Source organism: Melopsittacus undulatus, chromosome 1, assembly GCF_012275295.1.
Source record: "Melopsittacus undulatus isolate bMelUnd1 chromosome 1, bMelUnd1.mat.Z, whole genome shotgun sequence".
NCBI classification, from domain to species: domain Eukaryota; kingdom Metazoa; phylum Chordata; class Aves; order Psittaciformes; family Psittaculidae; genus Melopsittacus; species Melopsittacus undulatus.
Window position 1 is genome coordinate 22,604,704 of NC_047527.1, and position 16,464 is coordinate 22,621,167.

Consider the following 16,464-nt stretch of genomic DNA (forward strand, 5'->3'; position numbering starts at 1 on the left):
GCGCTGCCCCGAGGCGACAAGGCCTGCGGGTGGCAGTGGGGGAAGAGCCGCCCTCAGCCTCTGCCTCAGATCTGCCCCGGGCCTGCCCTCACCCGGAGGCTCAGCTCCAGGGGTCGAGGGATGAGGTGAGCGTGTAGGGGACGGACAGCTGCAGGTCACCCCGGCGGCGCCTCCGAGCCCCGAGGCTCCGTTTCTTAGCCTTCAGGCCAGGCTCCTTCGGGCGCCCCTCCCGCAGGACCACGTCCAACCGGTTCCTGGGGAGGACTACACCTCCCGGCGTGCCCTGCGGAGCATGCCGGGAGCTGCCCGCCCGGCGCCTTAGCCCCGGCACCGCCACTTCAATGCTCTTCCCCTCCCGCCGGCGCGACACCGCCCGCTCCCCCAGCGGCGGGGCGGGGCTTACTCCCTCCCGCCGCTCTGAGCGACCTCTGCACCGCCCCATCAGCACTTGCGATGTCGCGGGTGTGACCAGTGAGGGGCGCGGGGGGGCGGGCCTCCGCCGGCAGCCGGGAAGGCCTCGGTAGTGGCGGGTGCCTGAGCGGGGCCGGGAGCGGTGGCGGCCGAGGGAGGGCGCGAGCTCCGTTTAAAGGGCCAGCGACTTCGCGCGAAAGTTGTGAGGAGTTCAGCAGCTGTCGGCCGGCGGTGCCCGGGGGCTCGGCCGGGAGCCCCCCTCCTGGCGGTGGGGCCAGGGGGCCAGCAGCGGCATGGAGCAGGCAGCGCCCAAGAGGTAACGACCCTCCCGGAAGCGAGCGCGCTGCACGGCCAGGGTGAGGCCTTGGAACGGCGTGAGGGGCCTGGCTCCCCTGGCCGCCCCCCTCTCTCCCTTCAGTGACCCCGGCGGCCTCGGTTAGCTCCGGTACTGCGGGGCATTGAGGGGGACGGCGGGGTAGCGAGGTGGGCTGAGAGCTGCCTAGTGGCTGGAGCGGTTGTGTTGCGTTGGGAAGGGTCTTTTGGAGGAAGGGGCTGTACCTGAAATCATTGTCTGGGTAAGCGTCTAGGGGGAGGCGAGCCCTTAGGAGCTAGTGAGGTTATAAGGGGAACTTTATAGCCGAGAAGAGTGCTCTGTGGTCTGTGCGCTTTGTGGCTAAGGTCTGAGGGAGAAACCGACGTAAGGAGTTGTTCTTATTTTTCCATACCAGAAAGTGTCCTTGTGTCCTGCTGGTGGAGGGATGCTTGTGGGGGTGGGGGTTGCATAGTTGCAATTGCAAATCAGAGAGTGGGAAGAGGCAAAAATCATGAATATACCCACAGTATGTGCATTTTCTGAAATACATAAGCTGGCTAGTCATAATGACTTTAAACGAAAAGAAAGGAGACTTAGATATTAGAAAGAAATTCTTTACTATGAGGGTGGTGAGACATTGGCACAGGGTGCCCAGAGAAGCTGTGACTGCCCCATCCCTGGCAGTGTTCAAGGCCAGGCTGGATGGGGCTTGGAGCAGCCTTCTGTAGTGGAAGGTGTTGTGGCCAATGACAGGGGATTAGAACTGGATGAGCTTTAAGGTCCCTTACGACCCAAACCATTCTGTGATTTTTATGGTATCAATTAGTACATGGTGGGTATTTTTTTGAGCATTTATCATTTGTTTTCTTTTTGTGTGCGTTTGTAAAGATGTGAAACCATGAGCTTTTGCTTATAATGTGACACTGTCATGTTGCAGCACAAAATAGTTTTGCTTTGATTGTATTGTAATTGCATTAAATGTAATATTTAAATTGGAACAGCCCTTTCTTGGAGGTAGCTATATTCTACATAGAATGTAGTATGTGGTACACAGAATGGAGTTTCACAGTTTACATACATACTTCCTGTATTAGCACTCTAAGTATTTTATTTCCCGTTAATGAAAAATCTATGGACTGCAGTCTAAATTGGTGATGGAAGATAATAAATTAATTTTACCTTCTACTTTAAAACATTTACATTCTACATTTAAATGTCTTTAAAACAGCTTCTTGCAGGATGACAGGACTTGAGAAGAATGCAGTCTTGAACTTCTGTTTTCTCCTCCAATAATACATCAAGTAACACTATCTACTACTTGAAAACTTTGACCAGGAATTGATTAGTAGTTCCTCTGTGGAGTGTTTTTAGCAGGCAGTGAAACAGTATCTCCTACTGAAAACTGACCAATAATTGTTTTGTAATTTTGCAGAGTGGTTTTTAGCAGGCGATGGGGTGAGGAGGAACAGGCCTACTACACTGTAGTTTCAGACTGACGTTGCTGCAGGTGCCAAATAAAGGAAGTAGGACAGGCAAGGGTTTAGGAAAAGAAATAGGAATGTCTGAGGAGTAATCAGTGTTACCTGGATCAGTGCAAAGCTTGGGATATGGTGGTATTAAAGAATTGAAATTCAAAGTTCAAGTTAGCATAACCTACAAGATTTTTTTTTTTTTAAGATCTGGGATTTGCTCTAACTTTATTGCGATGTGTCTGACCTAATGGCAAGTGAGGAGCTGTTGAAATGCTTAGATTCAGTCAGGAAGAACTAGAAAGCTGATGAGGGAACTTTTAAACTCTGGCATATTATTAGACTTCCCATGGTGTTTGAAGCTTATTTGTGGAAATTCGTGATGAGAACTTAAGGGGGTTGTTTCTTCAGTAGGGGAGAAGATCTGAACTTAGTTTTTCATAAGATTTGAACTAAGTTTTTTCATAAATGTGTATATATATCCCCTTTATCTGTTAGGTTATTTTTTACAATTTTCTGATTTCCCCCATTTTTTCTTTTTTTTTTTCTTCCCAACTATTCTGCTAGGCCATCTCCTTTTTCTGCAAGTCCAGAAGAAGTATGGATTATTTTTTATGGGCTGCATTTTTCGATGTCTGCCTTGCATGCAGCAGTGACTTGGAGTGGCCGCACTGTGTTTACTTGGGAAAAGAGATGTGAGCACTAAACTTATTTACTTTGGTGCCTGTTGTCTACAGGAGCAGTTGCTGTATCTGTACTGCAAGTTTAGAGGTAGCAAGAATTTCATATTAACACTTCAAAAGCTGCACTGATGTCCTAGAAACCCAGTGTTCCTTTACAGCTATAGGGCACTTACATTCCCTTCTTCTCTCTAAAGGAGCACTGGTGTGTTGTGTAAATTGTTAAAACAGCTCTTCAGAAAGTAGCTGTGATGGTGGCCAAGTGACAGGGATGCTGTCAAAATCACTAGCTTTTATTGTTTGGCTGACGTACTGCAGCAGTAACCAAAGACTTCTAAGGGAGAGTCGTTTTCAGAATAAAGTTTTTTACTTTAAAAATAATTCTGTAGTTTTGATTTTATGCTGAACAACTTGTGCAGTAGTTCACACAATGTTTTTTTAGAAATTCAGATCGCTTCAAATGTGCTTTGTACTTCTTTCCCACACTAAAAAAGACATTCACTCTTGGAATAATTTGCCTTTGAGTCTTGTAACTTTCTTATGTTATTGTTGCATTTTTTTTCTGTATGTGTTGGTATACTCACATTTGAGGGCCTAGGTTGTATGCAAGGGTGAAGAAAAGTATCTAGAGATGCAATTCTGTCAAATACTTAGGTTTTAATCATTGAATGTTTAGGGTTGGAAGGGACCTTTAAAGATCATCCAGTTCCACCCGTTTGCCATAGGAGACACCTGCCAGATTAGGTGGCCCCCTCCAACCTGGCCTTGAACACTGCCAGGGATGGAGCAGCCACAGCTTCTCTGGGCAACCTGTGCCAGTGTCTCACCATCCTCATAGTCAAGAATTTCTTCATAGTATCTCAGTCTCCCCTCTGTCAGTTTAAAGCCATTTTCCCTTCTTCTATCACTACATGTCCTTGTAATAAGTCCCTTTCCAGATTTCTTGTAGGCCCTGTTTGTGTACTGGAAGTTGCTCTAAGGTCTCTCCAGAGCTTTCTTTCTTCCAGGCTGAACAAGCCCAGCTCTGTCTTGCCCATCTTCTGCATGTTGCTGCCAAATAAAAGGCTGCTTAACAAGCATGGAGCATGTGAATTGAGGCTTTTGCAGACCTTTATTTAAACTCAGGCAATTTAATTTTCACTGAAATATATTTTTTTAAATTTTGTGTGAAGGGATAAACTTGTATTTTAAAATAGTCTGTGAAAGATGTTTGTAATGTCGATGGACATGTCAGGACACGGGGATGACAATTGTGAAATTCCTCCTGAAAATGATGGGACAAACATGTACATTCGCTTGGATTTTAATGATAGAAAGCTTGGTGTAAATCATAGAATCATGGAATAGTTAAGGTTGGAAAGGACCTTAAGATCATGTAGTTCCAACCCCCCTGCCACATGCAGGGACACCTCACACTAAACCATATCACCTAAGGCTTCATCCAACCTGGCCTTGAACACTGCCAGAGATGGAGCATTCACAACCTCCCTGGGCAACCCATTCCAGTGCCTCACCACCCTCACAGTAAAAAAAATTCTTCCTTATATCCAATCTAAACCTCTGCTGTTTAATGCTCAATACAATAATGTAAACTGTCTTACAGTTGCTTTTATGTGTGTGAATGATATAAAGCAGTGTAAGTATCTCAAGGATGTCACGTGCCACCTCTGTTTCTGATGACTGCAGTGATTTCTTTTGCTAACTTCTCTTTTAATATGTCAGTATAACTGATCCCAGCCATTCTTTTAAAATGTGTCAGTGTGCTAATTCTTCTGAAAGATGGACCACCTATATTTGTTTCATGGAGCAACTGTCCAGTTTTCTATAACTCATTACAATAATCGATGGAGTTACATTCTTCAGCCCAGCTTTATTTTCCTTTGTTAGCTTTCAGGGTATTTTTTATGCCTACCTCTGTAGCACATCACCAGTTTATTTTGTAAAATCTATAGGTAATAACTTAGGAACTAAACTCATACTTTGTTTTTTTTTTATATAGTGTGTGTGGAATATCTCTTTTGGGTCCCAATTCAGATTTTTCCGATCTTTATGCTAGGGTTGGTAGTCTTGTGTGCTTCTCATGGTTTCCAGGTGTTTCTGCATTTAGTTATTTGGAGTTCTGCTGATGTACTCATGATGTGTAAGATTCTGGTCATGGTAAATATGAATACTTTCTCCTATGAGCTGGATTTATAAAAGTAAAATTCTTTATTGGGATGTGTTGCTCTTGTTTAAGACCCTAGGTGTTATGCAGAAAGTTAAACCTGCTTGGAACAAGAAAATCCTTTTGCCAACTCTGTCCCAGAATTGTAGTTTAGTTAGTCCTCCTGCTTTCAGGAACAGCTTTACTTTTGGAAGACTACTGAAGTAGCCCATAGTCACTGCCTAATGATTTTTTAGAGGGAAAAAAAAGCCATATCACTTTCTAGCAAAGCTTAATACTTGTCTTCTATGTATATCCTTTAGACTTTCTCACAGACATACACACACATATATGTGTGTATGACACTTTTATCCTGTGGCTAGAATAAAACAGTGCCTGAATTTACCAATTTGCTTATTCTGTTTTAAACACTTGTGTTGTGAAAGTAGAGGACCCATGAGGAAGAAGAATGAGACACCTTCTTTCTCTCTGGTTGTTCTTGAGCCCTTTGTTTTTTCAGTTGTGCTACCCCCTGCCTTAGCAGATAGGTATTTTGCTGGGTACTCAGAGTATTAATTTCCCATGTAGAACATTTTGTCTTTAAAAAGAGCAGTAATCCTGCAGAAATGTTTGGTTCTGTATGTCTTGCCCTGTGTGTTTTCAAGGTGTGGATAGTAAGGCACACACACACTCAACTCCTGATAACAAAGCTGATTCTGAAGTCTTAGATGTGTTTCTGTGTTCCAAGTCTCAGTTGCTTGTTTTTAAAAAATAAGATAATATTTCTAGTCTTCTTGTATTACACCTAGTGCTTTTCAGCCAGTTACCACAGTTATCTTCCTCCTTCTTGCTTCTTACAAAGTTTTTATAAATGCATTCTTTATTGCAGCCTTTGCAGAACAGTGCATCCCATTTTCTTATGTAGTTAATGAGCTTGGAATTCTGTTAAGCTTCTAGAAATAGAAATCATTAAATAGTTTAAGCCATTAGGATCTTTCTGTAGTACAAAGAACTGTTGTTAATGCTGTCACTTGAGCATCAGGCCTAGCATTTCACTCTTACAATATATTTGTAAAGGAATTCACTTTGAGCAGTCTATTTGATGATGAAATTCTTGAGGTTGAGCTATTTTTCTGCCTTTAAATAGGTTTAGTATTTAGTGTTAAGTGTTATTTGGTCTCATAACATGTTTGTCAGAGTTGGATAATATGAAAATAGTTTTAAAAGTACAGAATGCTTATTTCTTTGGTTTCCAGGTTGCCTCTTGAGTGCTCTTGATAATATGTTATTTGGTAGTGACATGAGTTTTGATCTTATTTCCCTGTGAGATATAAGTTCTGTCTGTCCTGTTAAACCAAGACACTGTCTTTCTGCTTCTTAGTCTCTAACAAGCAGAGAGGGCAAAATTGTAGTCTGCTTTTCCAGACTTCATTTAGTTGCTCTCATTTGTGTTTTGTGCTGCTTTTCATATTCACGAGCTTTGCTGTGGAGATTTTTATTCTCCCTTAAACACGCATGCTTGCCAGCTTCTTGCCTGTTTGCTGTGGCAAACTGCATGGTTTTAGAGTTTATGCACCTTTTCTTAATGCTTGTGGATGTTTTTTGTATTCATGCTATTTGCTACACCTGTGAAAGTGTTTGATATATAAATGTATAACTCCCTCCCCACACCTTGCTTAATACCAATTAATATGACCTCTATGCTTATACAGTTACTTTAAGGTTTTGTCTTTACTTAGATGGTTGGCAGTAACAAGTCTGTTCTGACCCAGGAATTCCTTCATCAGTCATTTCACTTGAATTTGTATTAGTTCTGTATATCACAGAGTTACCTCTTAATATAAAGGAGTTTCTTTTAAACAATGTTCTTCCAGTGTTAAGATTTGTCAGCCTTTTCTGTCCATGCCCTCCTCTCTTCACCTATTTCATATTTGTTTCTAGGGAAGTGTCACAGGATAACATATTTTCCATAAGTTCTCATGTTCTGCTGTGCTTCAAAGTGTTTTTTTTTTCTGGGTTTTTTTTTCCTGTTTTTTTTTTTTTAATTATTTTTTCCCCTCTTGCATATGGAATACATTGTCTATATCTAACGCTACAGCACCAGCTATTCTTCAGCTCATCTTCTACTTTAATAGTACCCTTGAATATCATTTAGATTTAACTTGTTATTTCAGTCTTGCAGCAAAATTCCCTAGAACTTTGAGGGTGAAGTATTTATATGTTGCAGCTACCCAGCTGTACTGCAATTCCTGTGTGATTATATTTTTCTGTGTGATGTTCATTGTCAGCCTTATTGCAAGCTTACAGACAAGTTGTGTTCTGAGGTCTGCCAGGAGTCGGGGGGGGGGGGGGGGGGGGCTGGATAGATGGGAATGCTGGAGGAGGGCTAGGTCTGCTTGTGAAAGACAAAGGATAGTGGTAGGAGTGGGTTGACGGTGGAGGGAGAAATTGTAAGGTGATATTGAGTGATTTGAGATTGTGTGAGAGAGAATTGGAGGGCAAAATACGGTGGTGTAATGTAATTAGAGATTTTGTTGCATCTGTCCCTATGTGCATTCACAAAGATGCAAGAGGGAGTGCCCCAGCTCACCCATAGGTTCAGTGTTCTGCTACCACCTGTAAAGGTGAAGTGCTGCCATATGCTTCCAGACTCATATTGACTGTCTGGTTTCTGCTTTTAACTTGATGTAATTCACTGGCTCATGAGTGGTACAGTTTAGAGTGGATACTTCATGTGGGTGAAGGACTGATTTTCTACTTTATTTTAAATAACAGCATGGCATACTGTAGACAGTAATGAGCATGTGTTTGCATGCTGGCTGCTTTTTGATGAAAGGTGAGCTTTATTGTGTTCCGTGGCTGTTTCTGCTTTAGCAAAGGAAGTGGTTTGAACAATGAGTTGGATGTGAACATGCTGCTTTATTGAGCAAACTAGTGGGAAAGTCGTAATGACAAAAATTGTCATAACTTTCTCCATCTTATGTGATGGCTGATTAAAGTTTTACTGCTTCATTTTAATTAGGCATTTTATTTTCATTGGAGTATGTTTTTCTTTATACTTTCTTTTCCCCTGTCTGCTCACTTGTATGAAAATTTGCTTGATCTACCCCCCAGATAAACAAACAGTAACTTTTTTCTTTCTTTTAGCAAACTGAAAAAGCTAAGTGAGGATAGCTTAACTAAACAGCCTGAAGAAGTCTTTGATGTTCTAGAGAAACTTGGTGAAGGGTAAGTACAGCTACTTACAAGGGGATGGAATCAGAGGGAAACAGTATATAAAGCATGTATTGGACTATTAAGTTACAGAGAGTGATTGTCCTAAGGAATGCTTTTCTAGACAAGTTTTAATAATAAAGCAAATGCACATATCAGTAGACTTCCATGCATCCCCATAGATATTTATTTTTTTTTATGTCACTTCTTTATTAACACAGCAAAGGTGCTTGTGCCTGGAGTTAGATAGTCTACACCTTGATAAAGATGCATTCTTCAGAGGCATGTCTTTCCTGAGGTCCCTGTAGAACCAAATTTTTGCAGCCTGAAAAAACCCTCAAACTTCTGCATGAATATATGCCCTTGAGTTTTAGCTATACGTCTGTGACTTTTAGAGTTTCTGCATAAAGAACATGAGAAGCAGTTTATCTTGTTTAACAAAAAAAAAGCAAACAACAAACCCTCTTTTATTTTTAGGTCTTATGGTAGTGTGTTTAAAGCAATACACAAAGAATCTGGACAAGTTGTAGCAATTAAACAGGTCCCTGTGGAGTCAGATCTTCAAGAAATAATTAAAGAAATCTCTATAATGCAACAATGTGACAGGTAGGTATGACAGTTCTATTCCCTTTCTAAGAGTCTATGTGACAATGTATTTGTACTTGTGAATAGAGCTGAAATACATGTAGATGCAAACGTTTTTACATGGAAAATTAAAACAGTCTGTGTTGGACAACTTACTTAAAGGAACCTCTTTGTGTATTTCCTGCTGTCTTTAGCTTGGATTTAAGGATGTAGAAATAGTCTACATAACAGAAACTGTTGAAAGTATAAGTACTTGCCTCTGCTTAGAATTCTCCAAGCTTGCTTCAGTTAACTTGTACTGGCAAGCCTGAAGGTTAATACTTCTGGTAAATGTCCTGAGCCTTGTGAATTCAGAGTTACCAGTTTCAGAAGATAGATAAAGATGTTTCTGGCATATGATGAATGGCTAGTTAACTTCTAAAATAGAGTTCTGTCAGTTGCCTTTTTCATGCAGGAAGAGACCTTTTAAAAAGTGAACAGTCTTGTAATAGTTCTGAAGAAGGACTGTTACCTTGCACTTGTTCACAAAACAGTCATCCCATTACTGCTAGTATTGTAGGAATGGAAACCTTAATGTCAAATGTCTGCAAGGATGGAGAGATTACTTCGCATTTCCTCTATTTTATGGAGATAGCAGTTTCTTATTTGTGTATTTTTTAAGATAATCTTTTAAGGTTTTGGCTGTAACTTTGAAGTGGGCCAAACTGTAATTTTTAACAACACTTGTGGAGGTATTTTTTGTTGGTGGGTTTTTTTTTTTTCTTCTTTCCCCTACTAAGAATTCATCTATTTAGCAAACTTTTTTTTCCCCAATTTAGTCCCTATGTTGTCAAGTACTATGGCAGCTATTTCAAGAACACAGATCTGTGGATTGTTATGGAATATTGTGGAGCTGGCTCTGTTTCAGACATCATTAGACTTCGTAATAAAACGGTGAGATTTTTTTAAATTTTTTTTTTTTTTTAAATAAGACACATTAAAATTAAACTGTAAATTAAGACAAGAAGCTGGAATAAAAGTCACAGCTACAAGATCTTGGCTGATGCCAAGGAGTATATGTGTGCCTTAGGAAACATGCAGTTGGTGACTATCTCTCCATTCCTCTGTGGAGCAATCAGCAGCAGAAGCAAATGCATTTTTAAATATAATGATTTTTTAAGTTTCTTGAAAACTACAGGCAAAAGTACAAGGCAAAACTTCTAGTGGCTTCTCCCCCCGTACCCCTTCCACCTCACAGTGTGTCAAGCAGGCCATTTAGTACATGCATGCTTTGGAAACAAGCATAGAATTGTCTTGCTTTCAGTAATTAGGGACCATGGGAAGTAATGGATTATTGCTTGAGGAATGAGAAAGGATATCAGTTAAGGAATGTAAGAGGGAACCAAAAGAAGGGTTGTATGGAAGAGTCTAAACAGGCTTACAGCAGCAATAATGTAAAATTGGTCTGGGTGTGCTTTGTACAGGAAGGACAGAATTTGATGTCAGAGATTTCAAAATGTCCAGAAATACACCTGTAGTAAATACAGACTTCTGTCATAAGTGGGTAGTTGGTTTAAATATAAAAAAGAGGGTGTGAGTAAATGTTCATTTTGGGAATACTACATGGTTCTGTGCTATCTATCCTCTTTAGGCAAGAGGGTAGAAATACTGATGAGAGAGGTTATATTCCTAGTAGTAAAAACAGGGAAAAGCTTAAAAGGCTTCGTGGTACTGAGTGTCTGACTGAGAAAATAAGCATAAGTAAATGTGAAGAGATATGTTTGGCTTGATAGAGGAAGCAAAGTCTTTATATACAGGTTCTCAAGCACTTCAGCGTAATGTTTAGAGATAATTAAAGAAGTAAACTGGTTGCCAAAGATTACAACAGTATCAAGGATCAAAGAACTGTGAAAGTTAGAGAAAAGTGATGGGGCAGCCAGAAGTTAAGAATACTTGTCTAGAAGGAGATACTAAATGGATTAGGATACGTTTTTGTTGAGAAGAGGTATATGGAGGGAGAGATGAGGTGAAAGGTCTTGAAAACCATGAGTAGCATAAAGGAAGCGAGTTAAGATATGGTGACATCTTACTGTATTAGGAAACATGAGTTAGTAGATCCAAAGCAAACATTTTTTTCCTCTACACATGATGATGAGATCCACTGTATAGTTATAGAAAATCTTATTAGTTGCTACAAGTTTATTTTCATAAGGCAATTGAGTAAGATCAGAAAAAAATTACTGTGGCTGAACACAAATACTTAGCGGCTGGAGCTGGAAATGCATATGCTTCAGATCTCTAGCAGGGTGAAGCAGACAACTACCACTGTTTACTTGACATGTGCTTACATTCAGACAGGCTGCCAAGCTAGATAGAACTTTCATTTTGGCTTAGGATAGAGTATGTTCTGGTGCATATAACAAAAAATCCCAAACAAACATAGAATCATAGAATAGTTAAGGTTGGAAAGGACCTTAAGATCATCTAGTTCCAATCCCACTTCTATGGGCAGGGACACCTCACACTAAAACATGTCACCCAAGGCTCTGTCCAGCCTGGCCTTGAGCACCTCCAGGGAAGGGGGCCTATAGAGATGCTGTGGAGGGACTCTTCATTAGGGACTGTAGTGACAGGACAAGGGGTAGCAGGTTCAGACTTAAACAGGGTAAGTTTAGATTGGATATAAGGAAAAAATTCTTTCCTGTTAAGGTGGTGAGGCACTGGAATGGGTTGCCCAGGGAGGTTGTGAATGTACCATCCCTGTCAGTGTTCAAGGCCAGGTTGTATGAAGCCTTGGGTTATATGGTTTAGTGTGAGGTGTCCCTGCATGTGGCAGGGTTGTTGGAACTAGATGATCTTAAGGTCCTTTCCAACCTTAACTATTCTATGATTCACAACTTCCTTAGGCAGCCCATTCCAGTGCCTCACCACCCTCACAGAAAACAGAACATCGCAAAGCAAACTCCTCCATTTCTCATTTTGCCATGTGTATATCTTGCATAGTCTTGCAAGTTTTGGAAGGTTGCGGCAGAAGCCTTGGACTTGTTTGATTTCTCTTGCTGTTTGTGGAAGTGACCCGATCACCAAGACTGTGTGATGGAAAGTTTGTAACTGTGTTACTGGAATGAGGCTGCTTAAAGTAATTCAGCATTTTGTTAGTCATCTTAAATATATATATATTTGTCAGAATGTTTGTTGATAGGCCTAGACACACAGGATTACATGTTCCTTAATTTTCCTAAGTTGTCAAATGAAGACTGTGGCTTGTCTGGGCCACAGAAAAGTTTATTTTCTGCTTCTCTGTATGTAAGAAAAAGAAACTGAGGAGGAGAGAGTTGAAGTAGCAACTCCCACTTAAATGCAGGGGTCATTGATATCATCATTTGGAATCAAGGATCTTAAAGGTCTTTTCCAACCTAAGTGATTGTATGATCATATCAAAATAAGTCATAGGAAAAGGTGGATGTCTCCTTGTATGTGGGGAGGAAAATTATTGTGCATTTGCCCTTGTTGCTTATCTCTAAGAATTTACTGGTCATCTTTTCTGTTATCTCTGGTTCCCGCATCTTCTTCAAAAGTTTTGTTTGAAAGGTGAGCAACATTGGACTTTAATGGACAAAAAATGAGGGAAGTAGAATTAAAAAATAATTATTTTTATTTAACAGATTGTTGGGAGCCTATTTATATAGAGAGGTTTTCAGCTTGACACGAGCCGGTTCTTGTCGGAGATGGCCAGGCTACTACTTTGAAGTTAGATTGACCCCTGGAATTCTGCCTTGAAGCCTTCTAGTGTGCCAGGCAGATCAGCAGCACTAGAACAAGCTTATGGTGCCTGTTAGCTCATCTGAAGAGTGGTGTTAATCAGTACAAGGTGACAAAGCTGTGTGTCTAGTTTTGTTTGCTGTTCTCAGAGCCTGATTTAGGAGATAAATATGCTGTCAAACTGTGGTATTACAACCAGAAAGGGCAGTTCTGTTGTTATCCTCCAACCTGGCTGATGAGTTCCTTCCTTTTCCATGCCTCAGATGCAGTGATTGTGTGTGGCCACAGGGTGATCTTGAATAAGATTGATAACCTATCTGATGGGAAAACTTTTTCCTCTCTAATTCATCCTCCCCACCCGCTTGTGAGATAACTTGGGACTTATGGCAGCATGGTGGCTTGATCTGATGCAAGAGGGGCATTAGGAATGAGCAGTGGGGAAAGAGAAGGAATGAGACTGACTTTTTCAGTGGCAGCTTGCGATAAAATGAGATAATTACAATGTGAAGCAATACTTTAAGTCCTGGTGCTTTTAACATGGGAGAGTATTCACACACCAGCAACTCTGCCTCTACTGATAATTTAGGGTGTACCTGCTCACCTACTGGATTATCTGGGTTATTCTAATCCTGCCTTTCAGGGGCCAAATTCAGTGACTGTAGGATAGCATGTAGTGGCTGTGCAGTGGGTTTATCAGACAAAACCTTATTTGGGGCAGTATTGTGACAAATGTAGCAATGTGCTGCTGTACAGGTGGCATGCTGTCTGGGTTCAGAGGTCCTGCATCTTATATCTAAACTGTGACTTCCTTTACATACCAATTTATTTTTCAATTACATTATAATTTATATACATTGCCTTATGTATTATTATAATCTCTTATGTGTTCTTAGCTAATTACTTTTTTCCCCATGTGTTTAAGCTCCAGTCATTCAAATGAATAGTGTATCTGAATGTCTAGATGCTGTGTTTGAATGTCCTCCTGGTTTTGCTTTCTCTATACTCTACCATGGGGGTCCAGGGCAGCCTTCTGTTCCTGCTCTGAGCTAAAAGGACTTTGCTCATAAGATTGTTATTTTTTAGCTTTAAGCAGTCATATTTCTCAGTAATTTCACAGTTTGGCCTTTGCTGAACTAAAGTGCGTGTGATTTGCAGCTGTAAATTGGCTATCGAAGACCTAATGACTATTATGTTTTTGCTTAAGTAGCATCTATCCCAGTATAACTTCCTCAGTTGAACCCATATGGATTAATTGCCAGCCAATCCGTATGCAAAGCCTGAAATTCCTTCTGTGCTGGCTAACTTGTTTAACTGATCTTGGTGTCCAGATACTGTGGCAATGGACAAGTCCATCCTGGATATACTGACCATGTCCTGTTGGTAACCCTTGAATATATGGGCTAGTCAGCTATGTTACTGTTCAGAGTCTGATGTTTAGGGGTCTGAGGGTAAGATAGCCAGCCTGTAATTCCTCGGTTTATTTTTCCTGCTGTTTTTGAAGATGGTGTCATAAGAGACATCCACTGATTGCTGTAACTTTTTAAAGCTGAGAAGTAGCAGCCTTGGATTGGCACTAGCCAGCTCCTTGGCACCTTTGGATGTGTCTCATCTGCTCCTATGGATTTGTCCAATTTATTAGAGTAATTCCTAACACATTCCACTTTGCTGTTAGGCCGGAAAAACCCTACTAAAGACCAATGCAAAGAAGATGCTTGGGAGATTTCTGCATTGTTTGTCAATAGATTGACTACCCCATTTAGTAGCAGACCATGCTGCTTTATATGTCCTTACTAATCTGTCTCTGCTTTTCATATAGAGTCATAGAATGTTTAGGGTTGTAAAGGACCTTAAGATCATCTAATTCCAATCCTCTGCTATGGGCAGGGATGCCTCACAACACCATTTCAGCCAAGGGCCTGTCCAACCTGGTCTTGACTGCTGCCACGGATAGAGTGTTTACCAGTTCTTTGGGTGATCTGTTCCAGTGCCTCACCACCCTCACAGCAGAGAACTTTTTTTTTTATATCTAATCTTTAATTATTTTTTTTCTTTCTAATATCCTTAGTTTGTTCAAGATGGTCTCCTGCTCTTCTTGCTCATTATCTTGCATGTCAGGGAGGATTGTTTTCATCCTTTGAGGTGGTTGCCCTTGGTGCTCAACCAGCTCTTCGAGGTCTGATTGCCCTTTGGGGCGCAGCATGCCCTGGGATACCACTTACTAGTTCCTTTAACAATCTGAGGTTTGATGTCTGGAAATCTGGTTCTGCTACTTTCTTTAGTCACTTCCTTCCATACCTTAACCTCTACCATCTCATAATCACTTGCTAAGGCTGCTGCTGCCATCCCTGGGGAGTTCTTACTCATGAGTAGCTGGACTAGTAGAACACTCCCTATAATGGGCCTATGCAGCACATCCAGTAAACATGATTGCTGCTCACCCCTGGATATTCTTGTACCCTGCCATGTTGCCCTCCCAAGAAATATTGAGGTTGTTGACACCTCTGTGAACAATGGTCTGTGATCAGAGGCTTCTTGGAGTGCTGAGGATGACTTATCTCCTTCACCTTTTTGATAGGGTGGTTTGAAGCAGATGCCATGATGACAGCCACTTTTTGACCTATAAACTCTCAACAAACTTAAGTTTTCCGTAGCAGAGCTGCATGTAGCTGTAAAGCTCAACCCTGTTCATCCTTCCTGCCTGGGTCTTGTGAGGAGCCTGCATGCATCTCTTACAGTGTTGTAGTTGTGTGATCTATCCCATTGTGTCTCTAATTCCAGTAACTCTGTATAGCCTGTCCATAGCTCTGCAGCAGTGGACAGGCTGGCAGTTCTTCCTGTTTGCATCACAGGCTGTACACTTTTGTACACGTGGTTTCAGATATACACCTGTCTGCCCTACTTTACCTTGAAAGGAGTGAGAAAACTTCCTCCAAAATCCTTTCTGGTATGTGCTTCCCCATTCTCTGTTCCTCTGCTTACGTGACATTTAAAGCTGCTCTTGCTATGTTAGGAGCCATGTTGGTAAAGTTGCTCATGACCTCCTTTGTCAGGTAGATGATGTTTTTCCCTAGTAGTCCTTCTTTGTCTGAGATCCTGTGTTCATGAAAACACTAATGCTTTGCTGCTGTTAGCAGGCCTGCTGGTGGAAGGTGGTGATCTGCAGATGTATCTGCTTCTGCTTGAGGCTTTCTTATCTGGCAAGATCAAGACCACCACCACACTGATCCTTATCCACCTAGCACAGGTTATTCAAGGTCTCCCTTGGTGATGCTGTCAATGGAGGTGGTATGAGGAGGTGCATATCTTGTGAGCCAAGTGATCTGTTTGTAGATGTGTTTTACATAATGGTAAAAGTGTTTTTAAACTTTATACAACAATGAAAACTCAAATAAGCCTTTCCTGCTTGAAAGGCACATTGTACTGTTTTAAGTGACTTGTGGTAAGGACTTCCATTGAAATTCTTGACCTTATTCACAATGCTTTGTCAGAAAGGGACTTTGAAGAACCAAACTCAGTTGCTGCTCATCTCACCTGTGTATAGACATGACAAATGCATGTCATTGTGCTACTGAATCATAATTAAAAATCTCTTTTCCTGTGTTGTCTTTACTTGGTACACTGCTGAAAAGGCTCTGCATTACTTCCAAGGTTGTGTTCAACATCTGGATAGCTAGTTCAGTACTTCTTAGATGTTGTATAGCAAGCTGGACCTTCGTAGTGAAGAGTAAGGGCTAAAGAGTCTGCCTTCCATATTCTAACTGGTTCTTGATCTCTCTAAGTGTACTTATTAGTGCTAGCTAATATTGAGCATGTGACCATGGGAGATGCCTGAGATTTCCTTCAGCAGTTTTCTCTACGAAGCACTAGATACGTTTTAGATAATTCTGTGTTGCTGCCAGGCTATAGTAG

General features: G+C 41.2%; 1 protein-coding gene across 1 annotated transcript in view; it reads left to right on the plus strand.

The window, feature by feature from the left end:
• Positions 1 to 514: 514 nt before the first annotated feature.
• STK3 (serine/threonine kinase 3) overlaps positions 515 to 16,464 on the plus strand; it is a 125,074-nt gene continuing 109,124 nt past the window's right edge. The window contains exons 1-4 of the mRNA XM_005150885.4: positions 515 to 727; positions 8,164 to 8,244; positions 8,707 to 8,835; positions 9,633 to 9,747. Coding sequence (XP_005150942.1) covers positions 705 to 727; positions 8,164 to 8,244; positions 8,707 to 8,835; positions 9,633 to 9,747 — 348 coding nt within the window. The 5' untranslated portion in view covers positions 515 to 704. The remainder of the gene's footprint in view (positions 728 to 8,163; positions 8,245 to 8,706; positions 8,836 to 9,632; positions 9,748 to 16,464) is intronic.